The sequence below is a fragment of the Cydia fagiglandana genome, chromosome 9, assembly GCF_963556715.1.
Source record: "Cydia fagiglandana chromosome 9, ilCydFagi1.1, whole genome shotgun sequence".
Taxonomy (NCBI): Eukaryota; Metazoa; Arthropoda; class Insecta; order Lepidoptera; family Tortricidae; genus Cydia; species Cydia fagiglandana.
This window is the reverse complement of record NC_085940.1, coordinates 12304490-12332488: the sequence shown is the minus strand read 5'-3', so window position 1 is coordinate 12332488 and position 27999 is coordinate 12304490. Positions and strand designations below refer to the sequence as shown.

The following is a 27999-nucleotide window of genomic DNA, read 5'->3' as shown; positions in this document are numbered from 1 at the left end:
ATGTGCTTAACTTTCGAGAACGGGACATTTTGTGTTTCAGTACGAGTGTGACCCAAAAGCAGTCACAATTCGTTCAGTGCGCGATTGTTTCAGTCGCTTAGCTCATGCTATCTTGCCTCAGCGTTGAGGGTCTCGAACACGTGCTTGTACCAGAAGTCGACGGTCTTGCCCCATGCACCGAGTGTCGCATCGTCGAGTTTCAACACTTCAATGAACATCTTCACTATTACGTCCTTTAGATCCTGGAAAAGATATGATGTATATTTAATGTAATTAGTTACAGTATATCGTCGACCACTGCGTAGCCAGTTGACAATCGGCCATTGTTAACGCTTACCGAAAAGTAAGAAATGTAGGTATCGAAATGACTAATGTGAAGTAAAACTGATGTAGTTATTTTCATGATATTACCTATATACTATTCGACTAACAACACAATACGCCCGCTAGTATACTAAATTTATAAAATGGGTTAAGACAACTGCTAGTTACTGAGTGATATTTATTTACTTGTATGTATTTTAAATACTTAACTAGGTTAGTAGACATAATTTTACTGGAGACTTTTGTATCACTGGATGCAACAATTGACAGGATTGACAGGTACTGCAAAATTTGTCTTTTCAAATTGTAAGGGTTTTATTCCTACTGGAGCGAAAAAAGTTCAAAAATAAGCTTCGTAAGCGTAATCGTGCAATAATTTAGTAAACACAATAAAAATATCGAATTGCTACACCATTCAATTCCTCTTAAAAGTTCCGATATACTCACATGAAAGTGGCTCTCTTTAATCTGCCGTTTCTTATGCGACTCCCCGAGCCTCTTCATCATGGCGGCGACCACCTCGGGCTGGTTGAGGTTGGCCACCGCCTGGTCGAGCGAGCTCATCAGGTTGATGACATGCGCTTTGAACTGGATGTTGCTCGAGAAGTCTTCTTCGGTCTGGTTGCGGAGCATCTTGAAGAAGTCTTTTGTCTCTGGGTATGCGCGGAAAAGTCTGTGAAAGAAGGATTAGTCAATTTTATATGAAGAAATTGCGACCAAATAGAAAATATATATTTTGACGTATTCTGTATTAATTAACGGTTAGGACGCCTTAATATGGTCAGCAGAAATTTCAATACCTACATATATCGATTTGAGGCGATTTTGCATTATGTACGTTTTTTAAGCTTTTTGACAAAAACAGTGTTGCGCTGTTTTATATTTTCAGAAAAGTAAGAATACCTAAGTACCTACAATCTGCAAAGGTGAAAATAGCCATAAAAGTTCACCTTGTGTCCGTGAAATATGATTTATTACAAACAATCCTTAATTCTTATTTTAAACGATTCTGTAGTTTAAAATAAGTTCATTATGTAACCGAAGAAAAGGATCATGTGATTTCTATTATTATAATATACCTACCTATGTACCTACATTATTAGTGTGCCATTACTATAATTTCAATTCAATAAAACAATCACGATCCTTCTTAGATTCCAACAGGAAGAAAAAGAAAAAAACTGTAAGGTGCGTTGGGATAAATTTGAAAGGCTTTTTCTTGAGGGGTAAGATAAGTTTTTTCATGAGTGGTATGTTGCCGGTAATGCTTCGTTATACAGGCGGCTTTTTGTCTTAGGTACCCCCCTCACGAAAAAAACAATTCAATCATACCCCAACCCACTTTACGTCATTATACACATTAATATGCAAAATAAATGTTACATGATTAAAAACGTTCATGGCAACGCTATTGATTCCGCTGGCCCAATAGCTTATCAGTAGGCACAATTAATTAAGTCCAGCGTAGTCGGCGCCAATTAGGTGCTCTCTGTACTGAATCGCATAACCAATGAAATTTGACAATAAATTAATTACGAGAGCTGCAATTAGCAGCTCCGGCTTAACGATGCGCGAACAAACTGAATACTAATGGATTTTAATTAAGCTGCTCCCCGTAGTAGCGTGTTCTGCCTTGCTTAGATGCAAATACATATGACAGAGGCAAAATATGGTAGCTAGAGCCAGTCGCTTAAGGCTATCTTTATATATTTACATATTATTAGGAGACTGTTTTGGCCTCTGTGATTGTGTTTTGGTTTGTGTACCTACACTTTAAATACTCGTAAGGTGACACAATAGTTTTATTAAGGCAGCATCTGCATTCTCAATTCATGCATAATTCCAAACGATTTTTTTTAATCCTACCTAAATAATAACACTAATATGTACCTATACATATTTTACGGTTCATGCTCGGTTTTACGAGCTCTCGCGCCGGCGCCGACGGCGGTTCGGGCAGTAAAACTCGTAGTAAACCATGTTTCGATCAAATTCATTGCTTGACAGGTGATGGCTCATTTGTTCGCTTTAAAATTTTACATCAGCTATTAATCATTTGAACCTACTCGTATGCCCTTATTGTACGAAAAGTCGGTACAACACCATATTAATATAATCAAGTAAATCAAGAAACTAAGAATGTCTGGAATAATCAAATCAATTCCATTTGAACATGGCATAAAAGTACATACACAAACATACACAGATATGCCGCAATATACAATTGTATATTTATGTACCGATAAAGTGGTACCTGTGTCCTTATAACTTACATTTATTGTTTTCGTCCATAGGTCTAAGGACGGGTCATATGAGCACTAAAAATGGTACTAAGTAGTTCAGCGGTGTCACTCACGAATTCGAGCCAATCGTGTAGTCTAACGCAACTAGTTGCGACCAATCACGCGCGTGATGCGAATTCGTCAACCAATCACGTTCTAGCGGTGTTACACAGCTGTATCGGTCCCATTTATGCCCCATTCTTATCCTGAGATATACGTCAACGTTTTCGTCGTAGTTTATTTGAAATGGCAGCTGTCATTTCAGTACAATTTTATATTGATATACCCTATCTGTCACTTGCATCAATGCGGACGTGTCTCTCTCGTTGATTTGTATTTCATTCGCAACGAAGAGCGATCGAGATGTTTGCATTTAACAAAGTAATATCTGGGCGAACGAGCTTTTTTCGGACAACATAAAAACTCAAAAAATACGCATTTTTCCAGGCACAAGACCTACAAAGAAAACCCACATATGTATAGCAAATTTCATCGAAATCAGGGCCGTTTCCGAGATCCCCGAAATATATAAATAAATGAATATACATATAAACAAGAATTGCTCGTTTAGAAGTAAGTATAAGAGTCAGATAGTATTATAATTTGAATCAAAAATTCATACATTTATCGAAAATTATCGAAAATGTGCATTCTGGCAAGTACCTTCTTTATATACAGGAAAATTCACGTTTTTGATTGGATATGTAAAGAAGTATGCAATATGGGCGATATCTAGTGGGCATTCTGATAAAATTTCTTAAGATTGTTAAGTAAAACCGCACGTGCGACTTATTTATACTGCAAAAAAAGGTCTTAATTATTCTAATTGGCACCTGAGCACGGGCTAGTCCAACGCTCAAAAAACCAGTGTAGGTGCGCTCTGCGATAACGCGCCTTTGTTACGCATCTTGGACACATTTTAGACTGGTTCTGTAGCGTTCTGTAGCAAAATATTTTCCATTAGTTCATTTTGCATCTTATTGCAATTTTAATTCAATAACGGTTTGAACGAACGATTTTTTATGCAGGTGGTAGCGGGTTTACTTAACAATAGACAAAGGATTAGCCGTCGGGGCCTGCTACAAATCGACATACTATACTTGGGGGTTCTTGCTGTTTACCTCTTGAGGAGTTCCGTCCCATTAGCAACGGAGTTTGCAGAGACGGGGGCCCACGAGCGTTGCACGGCGTACACCTCGCGCCGCGTCAGCCCTGACACCTCGTTCACTGCGTCCGGGTTCCCGCCCCACCACAGGTAGCTCAACCAGCCCCCCATTGTAATCTGTAAAAACAAAGTGACTTTTGGCTTCAGGCTGAAAATCTAGGTACTGTTTTCTCGAGGTGAAGTTAGGGATTAGAATAAAAATTATCTATCAAAAAAGGAAACGGTTTGAAATGCCAATAAAATTAGAAGTTCCAATCATCAAGTAGGTAATAAGTACCTTTCATATGTTTTATTTTAAACTTCTTTTGGGCAGATTTACTTAATTATTGACTGAATTCGGAGAGGAGTAAGAATCAGTGTAGATGGCGGTGTAGACATTTGACAGACACAGTTTAAGGTGGTTCTCCTAGCTCGATTTTCATACAAAGTTTCTTGGCACCCTAGCTCCTATTATATAGGGTGTCTTCACTTGTATATGTAATGTTTGGGTAGTATATATATTTCTGTCTTCGCTTAACGTAAAAAAATACTAGATTTTGATTAAAATTATTAAGAAAAAAGCCTTTGAATATTGGTAAAATTTTGCCTCATTGCTTGTTTGTGTGAGTGATGCTTATAGTATCGGTGTAATTCTAACATGGCGACTTCATTTGACAAGCAATCATTTTTAATTTGTCAAAGGTGTAACAGATGGCACTTTAAAACCGCAACACAGATTACCTGTGTATTTTGTTTTATTTTCACTCAATAGAGGGAGGTATATTTAATGCACAAAGCATGTTACGAGTATACCTACTCATTTAAGAATCTCCTTTCTGATATAATTTCATTCCCAGATTTAATATAACTTAATAATTATTATGATTATTACACAATAAAATACATTTATATATTCATAGAAAGGTCAGTCCAAACAATCATTCGCGTTACGGTCGTCCACCGAAAACCCTTGAGAATTCTGCTTTCTTTTCGGTAGAAATATAGTAGTGGACCCTATAATGGACGTGGAACCAGTAATGGGACAAAAAAACATAATTCCTCTAAAATAAGTATCTAAAAGTAGTTTATAAACACTGGCTGTATATTATCATAAATAAGAGTCCTAGAGCTGTTTCAGTTTGAAGTTTTATTAAATTTGGTTGTTTTTTAAGAAATTGGCGTCAGCCTAAAAGTTGTCGTGTCACTGAAAAAAAATACCACTACGAATTCTTAACAACTTCGCTAAGAGAGGTGAGTTAATTTATTAAATTTTAATTAATTAATACTTGATGAAAACTAGAATGTGTTTTGTTAATTGCATTTACCATGAGATAAGGTATACAACACACTATGTTGTGACTCCACAGATGTAAAAAAAATAGTGGTATTTGGCCCAATCCCATTATAGGAGCTGTAAAACTGCGTACCTCCTATAATGGGACAAATGACAGAATGATGCTTGCAATGCCATAATTTCATGTTTTTAAACAATACAGAAATAAAATGTAGTTAAGAAATATGTCAAGCAGGACATATTCTCGGTCTTCGGATAAATTAATATCGTTTTCCCAAACTTTTATTTAACTTGCCCTGTTAGTTAGTGTGGGTCCAATCTTAGTAGCTGAATTTGAGCCACTTTTCGATTTCCGATTCAGTTGAAATTGTGTGTAAGTACGTAATTAAGTATGCAAATCGGATGATAATGCAATATTATGATAACATGGACCTGATCTGATGATGGAGACAGGAGGTGGCCATGGGAACTTTATCGCATTAAACCCTAACTAATTGTGTTACCTAATTAGAATTGTCTCGATGGATCTAATACAATAATAATTGGCTGTGGAAAGAAAAATACATTCAGCGATAAAAGCTTATACCAAAAATTGTTTTATTTTGCCGTAATTTATTCCCCATTTCAATATTTTATACTGATAGAGCAATGTCCATTATAGGGGGCCCATTACTGGATCCACGTCCATTACCGGGGGCCCATTACTGGAACTTTGGTGTCCATGACTGGAGAAAAAAAGCATAGTTTTAATTTGTGAAATATGTGGAAACTAATTGCAGTATCTTTGATACAACACGCCTAAAACATGAAAGACGGATAGAACTTTCATCTTTTAACACGCTAAGCGGTAGACCATTTACATGTATAAGGGAAATATCATAAATACTCCAAATTTCCTCTTAAATGTCCCATGACTGGTGCTGTTACTATATAAATGTTCTCTGGAAAAGCCTATATTTATTGTAACAATGATTTTTAAACTAAAATACCTAGCTATATTTTTCTCAAAAATATATAGGTATGTGGAGAAAAATGTCATCTTCTTGTAAATAAACAAGATTCTATAATATCTTCTGCTTGTGCATAACAATAACATTAGTAGATGATATTTTTAGGGTTCCGTACCCAAAGGGTAAAACGGGACCCTATTACTAAGACTTCGCTGTCCGTCCGTCTGTCTGTCACCAGGCTGTATCTCACGAACCGTGATAGCTAGACAGTTGAAATTTTCACAGATGATGTATTTCTGTTGCCGCTATAACAACAAATACTAAAAACAGAATAAAATAAAGATTTAAATGGGGCTCCCATACAACAAACGTGATTTTTGACCAAAGTTAAGCAACTTCGGGAGTGGTCAGTACTTGGATGGGTGACCGTTTTTTTTTGCTTTTTTTTTGTTTTTTTTTTGCATTATGGTACGGAACCCTTCGTGCGCGAGTCCGACTCGCACTTGCCTGGTTTTTTTCAAAAATGCTGCCTTTCACCCGAGTTAAAACACTCTACTTTTCATTTCGCATACGAGGAAAGTAAAATGCATGTGTTTTTTTAAATACATTTTTATAGTAGGTATTTTTGAGAGTAGGTATTTTCAATTAACAATTTGGCCAAAAGTATCGTTATTTATGGAATGGGGAGTCAAATATCAGAATGGAAATTGTATAACAAATCCATTTATACCCAAATTTCAATTGCTTATTGTAAAAAGAATAATAAAATCGTACTTGGAATTGGAACCTAAACTGCTCTAGTGCAGAAACGTATCATTTCCTGCACACCTTTTACAACAACAATGACCCTCTTTCATATATTCGGTCAAATTGTCTTCCTTCTTCTTTCCCCTGCCCTTATCCCACGTCATGTGGGGTCGGCACAACATGTTTTTCTCTTCCATTCTCCTCTGTCTTTCGTGTCCTCAGCACTTACTCCTTTCTTTCTCATATCCTCTTTCACACAATCCATCCATCGTTTTTTGGGTCTACCATACGCTCTCCGTCCATCAACATTCATCCCTAACATTCTTTTGCCTATATGGCATTCATCCCTCCTCATTACATGCCCATACCACGACAACCTAGCACTCCTCATTTTCTCCGTTACTGGAGCTACTTTCAAACTTCCTCTTATATACTCATTCTTAATCCGATCCTTTCTCGTCACTCCACACATCCATCTCAGCATTCTCATTTCCGCTGCATGCACTCTTCTTTCATCCGCTACTTTCGTCGCCCAGCATTCTGATCCATACATTACAACAGGTCTCACGATCGTTTTGTATATTTTCCCCTTAAGTTTAAGGGGCATTCGTGGATCGCAAGTTGTTCCAGAGACCTGTCGCCATTTCATCCATCCCGCATTTATTCTATTTTTCACGTCTCGGTCGATGTTTCCGTCACCTTGGATCAATGACCCAAGGTACCGGAAGTCAGAGCAGACTGGTAGGGATACACCGTTTAAGGCAATATGGGAAAAACTGGATGGACCACCGAAATCGCAGAACATGTGCTCCGTTTTGGATCTGCTTATTTTGAGTCCCACGCTTTCCAGCTTTTCTTGCCATTTTCCCAGCCTGCTCTGGACCTCAAGTGCATTTTCTCCGACAAGAACAATGTCGTCGGCAAACAGCATACACCAAGGTGCCTCCTCCTGTATGTTCGATGTCAGAGCATCCATAACCAGGAGGAACAAATACGGGCTTAAGGCCGACCCCTGGTGCAAACCTACCGCCACATTGAACTTGTCGGTTACTCCTGCTTCCGACCTGACGTGAGTACTGGCTCTGTCATACATCGCCTGAACAAGCCGTACATACTTCTCTGGCATTCCTTTCTCTCTCATACACCACCACAGAACCTCACGGGGTACTCTATCGTATGCCTTTTCCAAGTCCACGAACACCATGTGCAAGTTCTTTTGCGCAAGTCTGTATTTTTCGCACAGTTGGCGAAGTGCAAATATGGCGTCCGTAGTTCCCCGGCCCGGCATAAACCCAAATTGGTTCTGTGTTACCTCACTTTCTTCTCTCATTCGTCTCGCTACCACTTTTTCCCATACCTTCATACTATATGACATGAGCTTTATTCCCCTATAGTTGTTGCAATCCTGTACATCACCCTTATTTTTAAAAACGGGCACCAGTGAACTGTTGCACCATTCATCAGGGATCGCCTCTTCTTGCAACAACTTATTGAAGAATAAAGTCAGCCACTTCCATCCATCCGCTTTCAGAAACTTCCATACTTCCACAGGTATACCATCTGGCCCAACCGCTTTCCCATTCTTCATACCTTGCACAGCCATCTTTACTTCTTCTACCGTGATCTCCCTCACCATACCAATGTTACTTCTAACATTTTCTAGCACTCCACTCCAGTCATTCTCTTCGTTCATAAGTTTATTGAAGTAGTTCTTCCAGCGTTCTTTTATGCTCTTGTCATCCGTCAAAATCTTTCCTGCTTCGTCTCTCATACATTTCATATGATTTATATCTCTTGCATTCTTCTCTCTCTCTCTTGCTATTCTGTACAGATCTTTTTGGCCTTGTGGGCTCTCCAGGAAATCGTACAATTTATCTTGTACCTTGGCCTTTTCGGTCAAATTGTGCTTTTTGAAAAACGATTTATAGCCAGCCTTTTATGAATGTAGTATGATACCTTAGGGTATGGTGCTTTACGCACACTAGCGTCCCTTCCCCTCCCCCTGACGCAAGCCCCCCTTTTTGCATGAAATATGTCCCGGTTCACAGTTTTTTACATTTTTTGAGGAAAGTATACATTTTAGGAAAAAAGTGTCAATGAAAGAAATAATCCTTAATAAATTCTTAATAAAAAAGGTCATATTCATTTTTTTTATATGATCCACCTAATTCATGTATTAGCTTGTCAAAATTCGAAATAACATAGTTTTTACTTAGGGTTCGAAACTCATTTATTATACACGGTGTAACATGAGGAAACCGAATAATTTTAACAGCGTATTCCTGATCACATTTAGAGACAAAAATGTCCTATAAACTTTTTGAAATTCGCCTAGTTTCAAAGTTAATACAATACAATATTTATTTATTCATCTTTTTGGTAATTTTATATGCCTTATTTTAAAAGTTATTTTAAGTAAATGTGTTGTATTTGATTATTTCATGTAGGTATATCATTTCAATAAAATTTTGGAAACTTTTATTTTATACCTGGTCAAGCAAATCTTGTCAGTAAAAAAAGGCGCGAAATCCAAATGTTCTATGAACGATATCCCTTCGCGCCTACATTTTTCAAATTTGCCGCCTTTTTCTACTGACAAGATCTGCTTGACCAGCTATACTTCGTCGATAGTTGACTTCTTATGTACCTATTCTGCGATCCTAATTAGCCTCATGCATGACTTTTTTTAAATTATTTCAATCATTATTTATATCTTTTGAAAACCGGAAAATAAAAATACTTTTATAAATCTTCCCATAATATTATTAAAAAATAATTAAAATACTGAAAATGTTTTACTCACGTAAGTTTAGTTTCGAAGAATAACATACGCTTAAAATAATTCAAAAGAGAATGCTAAAATTATAAAATAAAAAAAAAATTGGCATTGTCGGGGTTTGAACCATGTATCTTAGCTACAATCTGATTTTTTTCAAAATAGAGGCTACGGGTGCCACGAGCACATGACAGTTGATGGTCGAAAACATTAGTTGCTTCTGAATGCCTTGTAATTCTTAATCGTTGCTCAAACAAGAATTTATTATTTAATTTCCAATCTTTTTTCAGCAATAAACATTTCATCCGCTGCGCCCTCTAGGTTACTTTACTGTAACATTACGAATCTGCTGACATTTGACACTGACTTTAAGGTGACTTTAAGTACGTAAGTGTGCGTGAATGCAAGAAATTGCAATATTTTGCAGTTGGATTCCGATAATAACGAAATGAGACAATGTTGAGTTGAACATGTCTCGATTTGGATGTAGTATTTTTTATAGTTTTCGCACATATCAACACATCTTATGAAACTTTGTATTTTGGGAGAAATAGTGAAAATCCACAATTCGTGCACAGTGACGCCATCTTTTGGCTGATAATCGGCATCCCATCCCTAGACATCCACCTTAATATCAAAGAGAATATATTGTAATAGAGAGGTCAAGTCTAAGAAAAAAACGTGCCCCTTAGTTTGACAACCAAAACAGATGGCGCTGTACTCCGCCATATATTTTGCGGTCACTTAATTGTCAAACGTCAACTTTTGACAATCAGAGTTACCGCAAAATGTATGGAGCTGTACAACGCCATCTCGTTTACCTGTCAAATTCAAAGCACGAAATTGTCTTAGATTTTACCCATCTTACTCAGTCAATATATCTTTGTTAATATATAACCTCTAGACAAACAGTCGTTTATTTTTAATTCTGTCAAGCAATATCACTAATTGTAGTAAACTTATCCTTCATTAAATCGGGCCTAAGGTTCTATGAACGTTAGGTACTGTTAAGTATTTAAGGTCTTTCCCATCACGGAACGATGGTGTTCCGGACCTTTGGGAGGCGTGCGCGGAGCCGAAGCCAACACGTAGAGGCCATTTTGACACTTTAATGAAATGTAAGGGGTACACCGAGCGGATGCTGCCCTTACTCGTGTCATGGGACGCACGCAGAGGCAGCACCCGCCAGGATGTAAGGGCTATTGAGAGTTGATGAAATCTAAAATGAATGAATCTAAATCTAATTAGAGTCTGGCTAGCCAAAAATTGTTGACAGATATTTCGTTGTTGTATCACCAATTGTCTATGATAAAAAAAAAAGCTAAAAGTCAGTTGTCAATTTATGTCATTCATTCAAATTGTTTGCGGTTTAGAAGGGGTTTATTTTAAATAATATTAATAATATCTATACTGAGTGAGGTTCGTAAACTATTATTTAAGCCCATAAATAATTACGACAATGTGCGAAGTCGACGTGTAGCGTTGTATAACGAAAAACTGCAATGTTTACAACTCCTAAACAAATGTAAACAATTTAGGAGGTTGATGCTCTATAAATATTTTGATACTTAGCAATTAGCATATTTGGCATAGTACTTATGTATTTTTTTTGGTGATGGATTAATATTACGGTATTATCGAGCTAGGTCTTATTTACACTACATTTCATTTTTCGCTTTGTTACAATGGTATATATGGTGAGAAAGTGTTAACATGTGTGTGAATCGTTGACTGTACTTTACATAGTGGTAGAAATTATGTGAGCTGACTTTGAATGCACGTCAACGTATATTTAACTTATTTCCTTAGGTACCTTACGTGTGCACAGAAAATCAAAAATATTTTCTAGTATCAAAACTATAATTCCTACTACACAAAGTGTGACCAGCCCAAGATTTTTTGAATTTCCCGCCAAACATTTGTGTAATATTTCAGTAGCCAGACTCTAAGGTAATTATTATTATAATTTTCATTTAACATTTACTTCAAAATCGGTCGTAGTTAGTGGTGCATCTGTTTTTAGTGAGTGGGCTACTGCGGACTTACATCAACGGAGACGTGAACTGTATGCTTTGTATGAGGAACGGCGGTTTAATACGAGTGATGAATTTAAAGAACATGTCAAGGAATATTCGAAGAAGTTTAAAATAGATTGTCATATAGCTAAGCGGAATTATCTAAGTCAGAAAATTAAAAATAGTCCGGACATTATTAAAGCAACTTGGAAAGTTATTAATGTGGAGACTGGTCGCTCGAAACACACAATGAAAGAACTGAAACTAAATATTGATAACAAAATTATAGATTCCAATTTAGAAGTAGCTACTGAATTTGAAAAATTTTTCACCGAGGTACCAGTATCCACAACTAAGGATTTAAATTCATCACCCTCATCTGCTGTTACATTATTAAAAGATAACGCTCCAGAGTGTTGTAGAGACCTTCATTTTGAACATGTTTGTACCTCAGATGTAATAAAGGCGTTTAAATCAATTAATGTCAAAAAAACGAATGACCTCTGGGGAGTCTCTGTCCATGCTGTCAAATCCTTAGTAGAAATTGTAGCGCCTGACTTGGTAGTTATATTTAACAACAGTGTCGATTGCGGCGAGTTTCCTGATTTAATGAAACATAGTAAAATAACTCCTTTGTTTAAATCTGGTAGCAGCTCTGACCCCACTAACTTTAGACCGATATCTGTGCTACCAACATTCAGCAAGATTTTTGAAAAATTAGTTCTTTCACAATTAGTACGACATTTTAACGGCAATAATTTAATGCATAATAAGCAGTTTGGTTTCACACGGGGTCGCTCAACAACCGATGCTGGTGTTGAGCTAATTAAGCATATTTTCGATGCCTGGGAGGAGTCACGAGATGCTTTAGGTGTCTTCTGTGATTTGTCTAAGGCGTTCGACTGCGTTTGTCATGAAACATTGATCAGGAAACTACACTATTATGGAGTTAGAGGATCGGCACTGAATTTACTTAAGTCCTACTTAAATGGTAGAATACAAAGGGTCGATGTGAGTGGACAGCGATCACCGGGGTCATTGGTCTCTATGGGTGTACCACAGGGGTCAATATTGGGGCCTTTCCTGTTCCTTATCTACATAAATGACTTGCCATTCCTTGTAAAGACCCACCATGACATAGTATTGTTTGCAGACGACACCTCACTTATTTTCAAAGTCAAACGACAGCAACAAGCGTACAATGATGTAAACGATGCTATTTCAAAGGTAGTAAATTGGTTCAATGTTAATAATTTATTGTTAAATGAGAAAAAGACTAAATGTATTCAGTTTGTCACTAGTAGTAACGTAAGGCATGTGCAAACAAGTGTCATTGTGAAGGATGAGGAATTGGAATTAGTTGATAGTACAGTTTTTCTTGGTATAACGTTAGATTCTAAACTTCAGTGGGGTCCCCATATTGCTACTCTTTCGAGTAGACTGAGTTCTGCAGCTTTTGCAGTGAGCAAAATCCGTCAGTTAACTGATGTGAAAACAGCTCGATTAGTATATTTTAGTTACTTCCATAGCATTATGGCATATGGTATTTTACTGTGGGGCGGTGCTTCAGAGATAAATACCATTTTTGTTCTGCAGAAGCGGGCTATTCGAGCAATATATAAATTGAACCATAGAGACTCACTTAGAGATAAATTCAAGGAAATTGACATAATGACAGTGCACTGTCAATATATTTATGAGAATATTCTGTATGTACATAAAAATATTGTTAATTTTAGGAAAAATTGTGACATTCATAATATTAATACTAGAAATAAACATAAGCTCGCAGTGCCCTTCACACGGCTCCATAAAATTAAAAAATCATTCATGGGTAATTGTGTAAGATTTTATAATAAACTTCCAAACCATATTACTGAATTATCAATTAATAAATTTAAAAATTATGTAAAGCGTAAACTTATTTCTAAAGCTTATTATACCACACAAGACTACATGAGTGATAAAACAACGTGGGATTAATTGTGACTCGAAATAGATAATTCAATGTATGTACTTCTTTGTTAAGTTTTATTGACATTTGTTATTGACATTTAGATTTTATTCTAGAAACATTCTAGACTAGTATTTTTTATACAATTTTTTTTTATGTTTGACGATCTTTTTGTGAAATTCTTAGTATTAAATTTGATCTGTATAATAATCCAATATTACTATGGAATAATATTAACTTCAATAAATTGCTCTGATAATTAGCTTAAGATAATATATTATTATGTAAAACGTTCATAAGTGCTTGTTACTAGGCCTACATGAATAAAGTATTTTTGACTTGACTTTGACTTTGACTTAGGCAATCATAGTCATGAATATACTCGTATATAGATAACATTAATTGAACAATAGTGGGACCATCATAAACTATTCTTATGCAAATTAGAATCAGTAGGTAATAAATGTATTCTTACCTTATTCATATTAAATACTTAAATGTCAATTCAGAAATTAAAAAAAAATTGTTACTTAGTACTTAAGTAGTTCGTAGATGTGCTACGCCGTAGACCTCTACAAACATTAAAATAACGCATTTTAAATACATTTCCTGTCTCTCCTAACATCAAAGAAAGTACTCATTAATTATTTAAATAGTAAAATTTGGTGATGGTTGTATTTAACATTTACCTAATAACACAAACCAATTAAATATTTCAGAGGAAAATAAATAGGTACCTATATAACTATAGTTTTGAAAGTAACTTTTAATTTTGTACTTTTCATATTTAATAGCGGCCAATATTTAACATTAGAATATATAGAAGTATTATTCTGAAAACTAGCAAATGGGAATAAAATTTTGCATTCAGAACAAGCTATTTACATTAGTAGGTAAATAAAGGATAACACTAGGTACATACTTATATCAGTAAGTAATATTAGAAATTATGTAGTACATACATAATTTTTACATACATATTTAGATAAAATATTAAAAATTGTATTGTAATAAAAACATAATATAGGTACCTTTGATCTAACCTTTTGCCCACTTTTCAGTCTTTTTAAAACAACAAGTGCCGTTAACAGAAAAAATATCGACGACAAGTACACATAGAGTAACATCTTGCAGCCTTCTCTTAGTGTCCACCAAGACTGAAGTATGAAAATACAACACTTAACTAAGTGATAGTGTTCTCAAAACAGTTTTATCATTTGTATCACGGGACAAAAACAAATAGGAAAACAATTTGAGTGACACTGTGAATACAGTGTCGGTGTAAAACACACAGGAATTTGTTACACTGTTTATTCTTTACTCATAGGCATGACTACTATTAAAGTAATGGTATTTTAGGGACTTAAATACACCGCGTAAATAATTATATCTTATTTAATACTGCAAGTGGAACCCGATTGTGCACGCTCGGCTGTTTAATAAATTATAATGAATCCAAGGAAAAATATAAAAAATATTTTCGTAGATAATTTATTATATGTAGTAGTTTAATTAAATAATATTTAAATGAAGTATCGGTTAAAAGGAATATCCTCAATATTTTTGTTAATTACATTCGAGGTCTTTATAACGTAGGGAAGCAAACAATAATAATTATTAGGTCGAAAAAACATAATAAGTGAGAAAATAATTGCCCCTATTACTTACGCAATGACCTGTCAAAAGATGGTGGCGATACTGAAGAATATTAGTCATATGTTTCTTTTATATTCTATCCATAAATATATCTATGTGTAAACATACGTACATACTACGTATACGCTATAGTAGGGCTGTCCCTTAATTTGTCATGCAGCAGTTTTTTTGACGTTTAACTATACAATTGAATATTGGTAGAGAAAAGTCCTAATCTCTAAATATTAAAATAACCTGATTGTATCTGGAGATTTTTTTGTGTTTAATGGGGTCTGGCCCCGTAGCCAACATGCCAATCGCTAACGCTACGTAGCGAACGAAAAGCAACTGTCACTGTCACACTAATATAGAAGAATGATAGAGAGACACAAAGCGATTCGACGGCGCAGCGCAAGCGATCGTCACCTTGGCTAGGCCGCCAGTTTTTTTTGACCTGGCTATCTAAAATGTGGTATTAATTGATAGTTTTGATTCGATTCGAGCAATTGTCAAATAATTTTTTGACTAATTTGCACTTCGAGAATTGTTTGAGAGGTAACCCTATTTAGCACTTAATCGCATTATCATCACAAAAAAGCACGTGTGGTCACATTCATGTACACCTTTCTTGGTAAACAGCATTCGTCGCTGAAACTTATCGTTGAGATAATATTTGAGCAGTAACTCGGCATCACATGCTCGAAGCAAACGAACTGAGACAATATTTACTTGAGACCTAATTTCTTAAGTACGATTTACTTATGTGTTTACTTTGTAAATCATTAGCTCAAGAGAAAAAATCGATTAAGTATACAGAAGCATACATATAAGTATCATATAATTATTGGTATATAAGGTAAACGTACTGGTGCTCGATGCGGTCCCAGTACATGTCATCTTGAAACTTAAGCCATTGTCAATAGAGGTGACAGCAAGGTGTCCTCTATTGGGTATTAGCATGTCGAGCATTAGTACGTGTACCTTACTCGTAATATTAGGAACGTCTAAATATTTCTGGCAAAATGGTTATATCTATATTTTAGACCTTGAAGTGAGTTAAACCTACTTTATAAATGTGACATTAGATTTTATTTTTAATATTGAAATGTAAAAGACGCATAATAGGTGCATCATTTTATTATGCAAAGGCACATCACACACGAGCTGATATTTTTAAGAAATTCAGAGGCTGAATATCTATGGTCACTTAATAAATTCCTCATAAATTCTGATATTGTCTGTTTTTTTATGGAATAAATCTCTATGGTACCGGAATTCCGGATTTAGATATTCAGAATTTGAATTGCCCAGCCTCCGCGCAGAGCGGCTACCGCGAAAACCGTAATCCGCAATATATAATTTTTACTCCAATGAAGGCGTAATTAGAGTGACAGAGAAAAATACCCGCAATTGCGAACTTCGATTTTTGCGGTTATAGCCCTGAGGTGGTTCCGTATGTTTGCCGCCTTGGTTGACAGTGAGGCACGGGGCACGGGTCACTAATTAAATTGGAGTTTGCGGCGACCTCGCGCTCACGCCTGAACACCAATAATTGCATTATGCGGGATTGGACCGCTCGTTTAACGCAATTGGTCGATCATCGGTCAATTAATTGAGAGTTTTATGTCTCCGTCACTGCACTGTAATCTGGAGACTTATTCTGCCCTCCTAAGCCGAATAGCGCTATCTCAAAAACAAATGATTTAGATTATTTAGAAAATTGAATTCTCAGTTATACAAAGTCAAGTGTACACGCTTATAAAATAAATTATTGATTATCTTTAAAATGGAGTTAATTACAATATCGGTGTCTTTGAGAAAGTTACTTGATGCTCTTGATGCTCACGAATGCACCCTTGAATTTAACGGAAATATAAAAAAACACGGTGTATAAACTAAAGTATATGTTAGCAATTAATTTTCTTTTCAGATAGCGCTTTTTGGAGTAGTAGGGCAGTATTGGGAATGTTAAAATATTTTAGAGACTCACTGTTGCTGTTGGATATTTGATTGAAATCAAAATAGACATAACATTTTTTGAGAACTTAAAAAATACTTGACAAATGCGGTACAGTCAGCACCGAGAAAATAGTGACGGCCAAATATATTCGGACTCATCCTTGATTTTATGGTAACCAAGGTGTGTACCTACCTATTATATTGTGGCCACTTTAGTATTATTTCTATTTAATTCTGACTGTAATTCTTATTAATAACATTAGAATAACAAATTAATAAGAATAACAGATTTGCCAAAACTCGCAAGTCTCTCGCTGTGTTTACAAAATCTATAATGCTCTTCCAGCAGATATTAAAAATTCACCAAATGACGCAATCCTTCTTAAAAAATTAAAACAATATCTTCTAGCCTACACACTGCATGTACTATGTATCCTGCGTTCTTACTTTGTATCATGCTGATTCAAAGTACCTACTAGGTACTAATGCACCAATGCCACCAATGGCCAAAGTAAATTAAGTCGATTGCAGTCCGATATCGTTCATTCGAACTTTAGTAAATGCAATTTGCAGGAAATCGATAAGAGGTTGTACATGTACCTACATTGTGTACATTGGTTCGTTCGAGATATACCGCTGCAAATCAATTAGTATAGGTGATATAGGTTCTGAATTCTGCTGTGTTAATACATTTGCAATACCTACTCTACTGTAGTAAACAGTCTTCTAGGTCTTCTTTTTAATATATTGTCAAAATAGTAAGTATCATGTAGGTACATTACAAGCATAAGGGTGTACCTTTGCAGCGCTTTGTACGATTTTTTACTAAGACGAGAAGATTTTTTGCAATAACTCAAAAACGATTGGACCGATCATCTTCGCTATAGTTTTCACGATTTATTCATATTTTTAGACCCATGGTTCACAAGTTAGAGGTGGTGGGACAGGACATATCATTGATCAGACCCTTTCTTGGGGTCCCCATGTGACTGAAACCAGTAGGAGAGTCTTTGCTTCGCTGCACTCACTTCGCCGTCTCCAAAGTTTCCTCCCTATTCACACAAAAATAATGCTTGCACGCTCCCTTTTGATCCCACTCCTAGATTATGCGGATATCGCCATTCTAGATCTCAATGAGGAACTGCTTGGCAAGCTTGAACGTTTGCAAAATGTATGCATAAGATATATCTTTGGGCTACGCAAATTTGACCATATCTCAGCTTTCCGCTCCCAGCTTAAGTGGCTGCCCGTCCGTCGCCGTAGAGACATCCATATCCTCTCCCTTCTCTTCAATGTCCTGTTTTCTCCCTCTTGCCCTCCTTATCTCTCGGAGAGATTTCAATTTTTAGCAGACGGCAACGGGCACCGACTCCGTTCTAGCGCGAACCTCTCTCTGTGTATTCCACCTCACAAACACCGTTCCTATCACAAGTCCTTCACCGTTTACTCAGTAACATTATGGAATTCTATACCATCTTCTCTTCGACAGTGTCAATCGGTCGCATCGCTAAAGGCGAATTTAAAAAGGTTATGGCTAGCAGACAAAACTTAATTTAAAGGATGTGTGCGGTATTGTAGTTTTTGTATATATGTAATATGTATTATAGAATATATATGTATTTAGTTGTGTACATATGTATTTAGTTGTGTATATATGTATATATTTGTTGTAGGTAAGTTGCTAATATTATATAAGTAACTAAGAAACTTTTCGTTTTATTATCATTATAATTTACTTTTCTTGTTCTTTTATTTACGCCGTTGGTACAGTACGGATGTCTACTTGCTCAAAGGTTAACTGGAAGAGATCCCTTAAAGGGATAAGTTCGCCTTTGTACTAATGACGAATGTTATTTTTCCTGTTTTGTTTTGTTTTTTGTACAATAAAGTGTTTTACTATTACTACATATATAATTTTTCTTTCGCAGCGATTATTTCCGAAAATATTAACTACAACAATATGTTTTATTCACGGAGCTAAGCCTCGGACAGACAGACCTGGCGAAACTATAAGGGATTCTAGGTGACTACGAAACCCTAAAAATGGCTACAATCAAAATTATGATTCTGTCAATGTCAAAAGGGTGCTCGTAGAAAATGACGATGACATTGTAAATTGCATGCCAGTGATTGGTCTTACACAGTATAACAGAGATGGCATGCCGGGTGCTGACTAAAGAATGGTGAAATGCAATTTAAGATTAATTCTTCATTAGCTGCACACTTACAGGTTAGTTAATTGTGTTATAAACATTAATAAGAAAAAAAGATTGCGCTTTTACACTCAGAAAATGGTATAATTTGTCACAACACGTGGTGTGAAGGCTGCGCCCTTGGGGTCAACCTGTAAATAGCCCGTAGATAGCACTGACCTTGCTATGTAAGACATTCAGATAACCCCTAACCTAAATAAAGCATTAGTATGTTTCAACAATTAGTACCTACTCATAAATATATTAAAGTAGGTACTTGATTTCGGATAGATAAAAAGGCATACAATATTGCTTATATGTACCTAATATGTATCATGTAGGTATCATTAATAATAATGATGCTGAATTGGTCATTGTTGAATAATTGAGATAACCTAAGATAATTTTGTATGTACCTACTTCACAGTTTATTTATAGCCAATCTGGTGACCCGACAAAATGATTATGTTGATATCGCTATGATTTGCATTTTATGATAGTTTTAAACTAAAACAATATGGTTTATTTTAATGTTGAGATAATGATTTTATTACTCTACAAAATTGACCTTAGTTGCCTGAAAATAAATGATATTTGATATGATTTAATTAGCTCAATCATAAATAGTGAATGTAGTATACCTACTTCTTTCTTCTCTTCTAAGTCTTATCATATTTAAATGTCGTTAAAACTGCATTTCATCATCTTCTTAAACATCTCGTAAATATCAGTGTTCAAGTATTTATTAGGTAGTAATGTTTTACCTTGCAAACAATGCGCACTAATGCAACGATACGGGTTCATTCATAAATAAAATCTACTATATGACCTAAATTCTAAATTGTTCCCGAGTGTACTTCACACAATGTATTGATCTAAGCAATCCACAGGGAATCCACCTTTCTATCAATTTAATTCATACCATACCTAATATAATGACTAGTTTTAGCTACGTATGGACAATTTAAATAATTATATCCCCCAGGACCAACGAAGGACACGGGGCTAGTAAATTGATAGCAACACAGCTAAATAGGCCCTGTTCCAGTTTAAATGTAATATGTAGTTTCATACTAATTTGGTAATTTCCATTGTGGAGCATTTTATGTGCTATGACGGCGATGTTTACTATAGGTATGAAAAGATAGAACAGACTACATATTAGTATTTTAGTAAATTAGTTTTCTTTACTTAATACATTAGACCATTTATTCGTTATCATATTCGCATGGGAAGTAAATTCAGATGCGATACGTATAGCGTAGCTACATTATGAGTAATAGTTTTATTGTTGCAAATAGGAAAAAAAACAGGAAACGTACTCTGCTCACTATTAGTTTACTCTATGTACCTAGGTAATTGTTGCTTTTGGAATATTTAACGAGTAGCTTTGGCTTACGATCTCGTCCACGTAGAAGTTTTAATTACAGTGTATACTAATTTTTAACAAGCAGATGCAAGTGCCTACTGCAAATTTCAAATTAAATAATTGAATAATTTACCGCGAGATGACAATTTCCGCGATAAAAAATATTCTTCTAGTAAAAACAGTAGAATGCTGAGAAAAAAGTTAAAATTATTTTTGAAGCAACAATACTCTTCTCCACATATGACAATAGGGAAAATGTCACCGATTTCAGGCACACATTGTATTCTATTATTGAATGAGCTATAAGTGCTATAACTATAACTCTTAAACGGTATCAAGTAACCTTTTGAACTGGTGACAGGAACTATCCTTTGTGCTCAATAGGTTACGTTATCGTTACGAGTTATTTCATCGTCTGTTATCATTCATATGCGTTTTATTGTAGTGCTTGTATATGTCTCACTTGTATGTGTAAGATTTACTTGTAATTTGGTAAAAAAGACGGGTTGTAATCACTCTGCGTTAAACCTGCTAGGTACTACACCTACAACTGTGTACGAGACGAATGTCTATTCACCTTATTGAACAGAGTGGTCTTGCTAATTTTGCTTATCCACGGTTCATTCTGAAATACAGGGTGGAAAGATAAGTCGGGCCCTGGAGGGAAACTACTTTAAATCCTTAAGCTGGCTCATTTTACTTAAAGGAGACATTCCTTTATTTTTAAAAAGAAACAAAACTGCATTCAAAGATTTTTTCTTTTTTTCTTCAATTTTGCTTGTCTAAAAAATCTTGAGTACTAAATATTAGATTTTATGGATATTTTGTACGACAGACGAGTGTAAGACCTAATGTTTCTTGGAGAAATGTTATCATTAACATTAACTGTATCGACTGGTACAATAAAATTGCGAGTTTTTATTTTTTGGAATTTTTAGTCGGTTCGAGTCCCGGGCGAGGCAAGCGAGTTTTAGAAAATCTTTGAATGCAGTTTTGTTTTTTTTTTTTAAATAAAGGAATGTCTCCCGTAAGTAAAATGAGCCAGCTTAAGGATTTGAGGTAGTTTCCCTCCAGGGCCCGACTTATCTTTCCACACTGTATATATACCTAGTTTGTTTCTGAAACTTTGTAAATAAGTGAGCGCAGCGCAGTGAAGTTACATTTTCAACTGTAGGTAGGTATCCAATTATAACACAACTTCTTTAGAGTTTATGTGATTTGTTATTAACAAACAAGAATGACACAGCAGACAGGGAAATAATAATTGCAAAACCAACATTCATCTGTTTAAAAACATTATAGGTCAGCAAATTACTATAAGTATGTAGTTGCACAACAAATAACCATTGTTTTATAAGGGGGAAAAGTAGTTGTTTAACTCCTCGAGCTAATATTGATACCCGAGCAAGCGGAAGATTCCAAAACAAAACCACGAGTGTAGAGTGGTTTCAAAAGTAGAATTTTGTGCGTTGCAAGAATTTCAAGGCACGAGGGTTAAACTAACTTTGCTACTGAATAAAACACATTTTTTTTACGACATCTATGTTAGGAGAATTGGTAATAAGTATATTACTATATACATATTATTAAATCCTATTAACATATTCAAACCAAATGAAATCAAATTGCTGAAAAAAATTGTTTTCCACAATTCCCTTAAAATCACAATTTTTCTTTTGGAAATAACTTTTACTGCAGTACTGTATAAGGGCGGCAATATTTTAAGCCCTTAAAAACTGAAAATATAGTCGGGTAACTTTTAAAATCACATGAATTTATAGAGGCTAAGCTTATCTATTATGTGGTATAACATTTGTCACGGTCACGCTTACAGTTTTTAACTTTTTACAGAAATTGCAAAATATGGTGTTCCGATTTCTTTGCACTGGAGTGTAGTCGTGTCTAGTGTTATTAAATTTAAGTGGACACGATACAATTTGTGGTACTTCCATATAAGTAATGAAGTATAGTCCATTTAGAATCCATACGTAGGTATTTTACAAGCTTGCGGCTACAAATCGTATCCGAAACTTAAAACGAACAATAAAACTATAAATACTCTATAAAATGTCGCTAAAACCGTCCAGATTTACAAATTTACGGCTTGGCCTATTTCCAACGAAGTTTGTCAAACCTACCAGAGTAAACGTTTATGATAATTAACTACAGTTATATTCGGCGTTTTAAGTGTTACAATTTTAGACTGGTTTGCACGTGCTACGAGGGATATGTGCCCCCATTTTGAGTGAAAACTGTAATTTACCATGTGAGTCGTAAAATTATGGCGCTTAAAGGGACTAAGATTCCATTTAATAGTGTTTGTAGATATAACTGAAAAATGAAAAGCAGTAAGTAATATACTGGGTTCATGCCATAGTTGGGAATATTGCATATTAAAAAAGTATACTATATTAGGAAAACTTAAGAAAAAACCTGCCTCTAAATCAAGAAAAAGTTATACCTACTCAAATAGATGGCGCCACACCTTTGGCCTATAGTCCTATACTCATCTAAATCACAAAACAGATAAGTACAGAAGTCAATCACATGTATGTACTTTACTTTTCATACCTACGCTCGGCGGTCGCTCTAGGGTTGCGATTGTTGCGAACTATGACTTATGCACAATAAACTATCGTGGTAGTGGCACTCGTATCCATCGTATCGTATCTCGTATCTAGTTGTTTGATTTATTGTTGAGGATGAAACGGGAAGAATGGAAATATAAATTAATAATAACATTAATAACTCAAATAGGTATTTTCATTTTAATGTCATTGTTATATTACAAATTTGCCACAGATAATATCTTGCGATGATTTCTAGATTGGCGAAATGCACGATTATTATATTTTAAACTGTAATAAATTCGCATTATCATGTACAATGTAATAAATTCGCATACGCATTCTCTCTGAAACCACTAGTAGCTTAAAAAACGACAATTCACCGGTTAATGTTGAATTTAAACAACCGTCCACTGTACAGTTATAATAACTTTTTGTTTTGTTTCTCCATTATTGCACAAAAAAGTTCACAGACGCGTGTCTCAAGCGGATGGCACTCGCGCTCGCACTGGTCCCAACTGGTCCGAGATATCGTGTCCGTGAGCGGTGTCTATGTGTGCGTTGCTCGAGCGCGCTTTGTATGTTGATTGATTTCTGTACCTATCTCTTTTGTGTCTAAATGGTGTTGGCGACACCGTTTGATATTTAACGATTTTAACACATATCAGTGGAAGAACAAGGGTGTAAATCATATGGCGTTCTAAAAAAATAAAAAATCATATAGGTATACGTATATTTTGACGTTTTTGCAATTAAAAAAAAATATACAAATTCATTTTTAGTTTTAATTCGATAGATGGCTGTATAACGTGACTATGACTACAATATTTACTAGGTATGACAGTAACTACACTCTATTCCCAACAAACAATTAGGCGACACTTAGCACTTATTTTATCACCTAATGACATATAACGGCTGTAGAATAGCTATATACTCTAAGCTTACAGGCTCTGGTGACATCAAGGTCTTTAAGAGGTCCTTGTATAGCTTTAAGATCCACAGTAGCCGTGTTGGCCGCTTTAATGGATCTTAAGCAGCTAGTGTTATAGCTCAAAGTGAATTCTACCACCTTAACATCTATATGAGTAATAAGCAGCTGCAATTTTCACTTAAGGTTCTAAACAGGCGATAAAAACTCTTTTATAGCTCCGTTACTCGCAATCGCTTCTTAACTCTCTTGTCTCACTTACAGTCGAACAGAGAAGTTATGAGTCACTTTTATAGATCATGTAGTCGCAGACGGGCGTTATTCAATACCTTAGTACATCTTATAGTGTTATTAGAGTCTTACTTACAACCTAAGCCTATAGCGCCATGTTAATATGACCGATGAATCAATAAGCAAAACAAAAACTGTTAATTAGAACGTAAATACTTAATAAAAATCGATACTTTTACTCAATATAGACATAATGTTAGTATTGTTGTATTTAAAACCGGACTTCACGTATATTGTGTAATTTTGCGAAAATTAAATACGGTGGACCACAATTAAAAAAATATTATATTCAGATAAATATGCAAAGGATCAGAGGCCCTTTAAAATTTTGTTAGTAATACATATAGTTATTGACAGTGTATTTAATTTCGCCATCAAAAATCCGCAGATAACACCGGCATCAGTGAACTAAAATAATTATTTGCTTTTATTTATCCGCCATTACATTTCACTTCAAGCTGTCACAGTGCAAGCTTACAAATAATAATACAAAATGGAAACATCTGCAACCAAAGCAGGCAGGGCTAAGGAAAAAATGTGCAATTACCTTCTTGAGTGTTACAAATATTGACTTTAAATGCTAATATACCATCTAAAGCTGAAAGTATCATCTATATGGCCCTACACTACTACTCAAACAGTTAGCAGTCGCTTATTTGGCACCCTTTTAAATCCTAAGTTGTTAATCAACGCTATTACAGCACTACTTTAGCGCTCTTCTACTACAACAGTTTGTAGTCACCTATATGCAACCCATATATGTAGCTCCTAAAGAATTAATTAACACTATTGTAGCTCCACTATACCGCTCTTATATCTCTTTTTTTATCCGCTAACCCAACTGTAGCACTGTTATAAATCTTATGGTGATAAAATTTGTGCCCAATCCGGGGTTAAAACGGGGTTATAGCCGGCTATAACTCCTATTTTTAGAGCACTAACGACACCTAAAGAGTAAATAGGCGCTTATATAAATCTCTTCTAACCCTTAAATTTAGCGCCTAATGTTAGTTGGGTCTCTTTATTATTAGGGTATTTTCACTTACCTAACTGTGCACCTTTAACGGCCGGTTAGCAATCGTTACAAAACTGACGGCCAATGTCAAATCCCATACATTTTGTCAGGAATGTAACTGTTAGACGTTACTGAAACACGACTTAAGCCGCGCTTTAAAGTACCTACAAGTTACAATGAAAATGCCCATATTACCCAATTGCTGTCAGCCACATCTTTTAGCAGCACCTTATCTGTCTACTTTAATTAATAACTTCTCGTATTAGAGTTCGACCGCCGATAACGATCGGCGTTCGCCGATAATGTCTCGTCTGTTGTTTGCTCACTCATTGCCCGTGTGCTAAGTGTTAAAACAAATAACTTTTATGAGTTTATTCTTCTCGAGTGAACTGCCGGCCTAGCCAAGCTTACAATCGCTATCGCTTCGACATCGAAAAGCATTATGTCTCTCTATCACTCTTCCATATTAGCGCGACAGTACGATCGCTACGGAGCGTAAGCGATTGGCATCTTGGCTACGCGGCCTGTTGTGATTAGTTGGCGTGTTTTTATAATACCATTACCATTGTGGTTAGAGTTGGTAATTTATTAAAGCCTTCAGAATGTTTAAGTAAGTAAAGTTGTTAATATTAAGATTGTTGTTTCAAATAAATTATTTTCATTCATTTCATTTAAAGAGGCGATTTACCCCGCACAAAGTTTACTTCGGCCTCTTGTTACTCGTCAATTTCTAATTACAAATGTAGTTTGTATTAGGGTTCCGTAGCTGAAATGTAAGAAGCGGACCCCTTACTAACAATAAGCTTAAATGATGTCCGTCTGTCTGCAAGTCTATCAGCAGGCTATCGAGTTATTTTTCAAAAATTGATTTAGGAAAATTATATTTTCTGAGAGCTATATTCTATTACCTGTTACAATCAATAATAAAAAGATAAACCTATTTGAAAATGAGAGCTCGGACTCCCTCCAAAAATCATGTTATTTTGGCGATTTTTAAAATCTCTCGTTCAGTGGGCTCTATCTCTTGAATAATAACACTCACAAGTGTTAAAAAGTAGACAGTTGTAATTATACAAAAAGTGTGTAGGTACCTAAATATTACATTTCTATTGCCGCTACTACAACCAATAAACAAATAATAAAACAAATAGCATGAAAAATTATAGGAGTCCGTATACAAGACACGTACTAGGTACTTTATTGTTGTTTTTGTTTCCTTATTATAACAATCGAACATAAATATAGGTACAAACATCAAACTCGGTAAAATTATAAAGAAGAATATACTGTACATATGACAAAAAAGATAAATAAAATTTAAGACTGAGCCGGGATCAAGTAAATAAATATATACACTGTAAAATGATTCTGTGATGGTACGGAACCCTCGGGCATATCCGCATTTGGCCGGAAGTAGAGGATTATAATATTATTATCAGACCTACGAACTCATAGCGTCCTAACCATGTCCACCTGTTCTAAATTGTTTTCATTTGCTACAAATATGTATGTTATAGATTCAAATTAACTCCGTTTTAATTAATTAAATTAACCGACTCTGAATTTTATATTAAAGAAAAAAAAATAAAAATTTACGATTCCAGCAGGACTTGAACCCGCAACCTCCGCAGAATATCGCTTGCAGGTATATCTGCTTGTTTAAAAAATTGGATTATAACCGACTCTCGTAAGATTAAATTCATGTCTTCATGTTTAATTTAAAGTAAATTCATTCAATTTCGTATAATAGCCGGCATAGGACTGAGCCCTAAAGCAAGTAACACACAAATTATATTCATGTGCTATTCAGCGTACGGCGTAATGTTATGAATATGATAATTTAATTATTTCGAACTCGCACTCAGAAGTAAATTGCCACGCGACGGCGATGACATTTTTGTAATTATTTAATTCATATTCGCTGATTACCTAGTCTAAGCAGATCGTTAGATATGTAGATTATAATAGATATGAGTGGTAAAAAACTCATTTATTGTAAAATAAGTGTTATAAAATGAATACAAAACTAAAATTAATAGATATGATGTTTATCAAGACTATTTTATCAACACTTATTCAGAATCATATAAAGATACTGCTGTCTTTTGTTTATGTTTCAGGTACACAAGGTCAAGTTCACGTTACATATCAAGCCGGAACCGTGTCACTGTTTCATGTATCTTCAGTGAAATGCACAAACTAAACGTAAACACGATAGAATAACTCGCGTGAACAACGTACCTTATACTTACGTTTAATGCCACAGAGCCGATAGAAAATTTGGCGCCCTTTTTTCAACGACAACGTTTTTGTTTTTTTTTTGTTTTTCGTCGCGCGGCTCGGGACCAAGGCACGCGCGTTTCAGCCTGCGGGTGGGTAAAGACTGAGCTCAGCTGTTCAGTACAGCCGCCCGCCCTCCGTACTATCGCCTCGCCACTTTAATACCTAACCTAGATGAATGCATAAGCTAGTTGATAACGTCTAGACGCAATTTAAGACCTGGAAATTGAATCCCATGTGCTGCAGATGTAGATGCAATTTATACGAATCAAAC

At 35.4% G+C, this 27999-nt stretch overlaps 1 protein-coding gene across 4 annotated transcripts; it reads right to left on the bottom strand.

Moving 5' to 3' along the window:
- Position 1: 1 nt before the first annotated feature.
- LOC134667367 (globin-like) lies at positions 2-27892 on the bottom strand. Of its 4 annotated transcripts, none has more exons than XM_063524749.1 (4): positions 27687-27892; positions 3728-3888; positions 772-997; positions 2-242 (listed from the first exon to the last, which is right to left on the bottom strand). In XM_063524749.1, the coding sequence occupies exons 2-4, from the start codon at positions 3880-3882 to the stop codon at positions 108-110; spliced, it is 516 nt and encodes a 171-aa protein (XP_063380819.1). In that variant the 5' UTR covers positions 3883-3888; positions 27687-27892; the 3' UTR covers positions 2-107. The 4 variants fall into 4 exon arrangements, with proteins under 4 accessions (XP_063380819.1, XP_063380818.1, XP_063380816.1 ...); XM_063524748.1 differs by having other exon boundaries at positions 27698-27890; XM_063524746.1 differs by lacking the exon at positions 27687-27892 and adding an exon at positions 14518-14656.
- Positions 27893-27999: the final 107 nt, after the last annotated feature.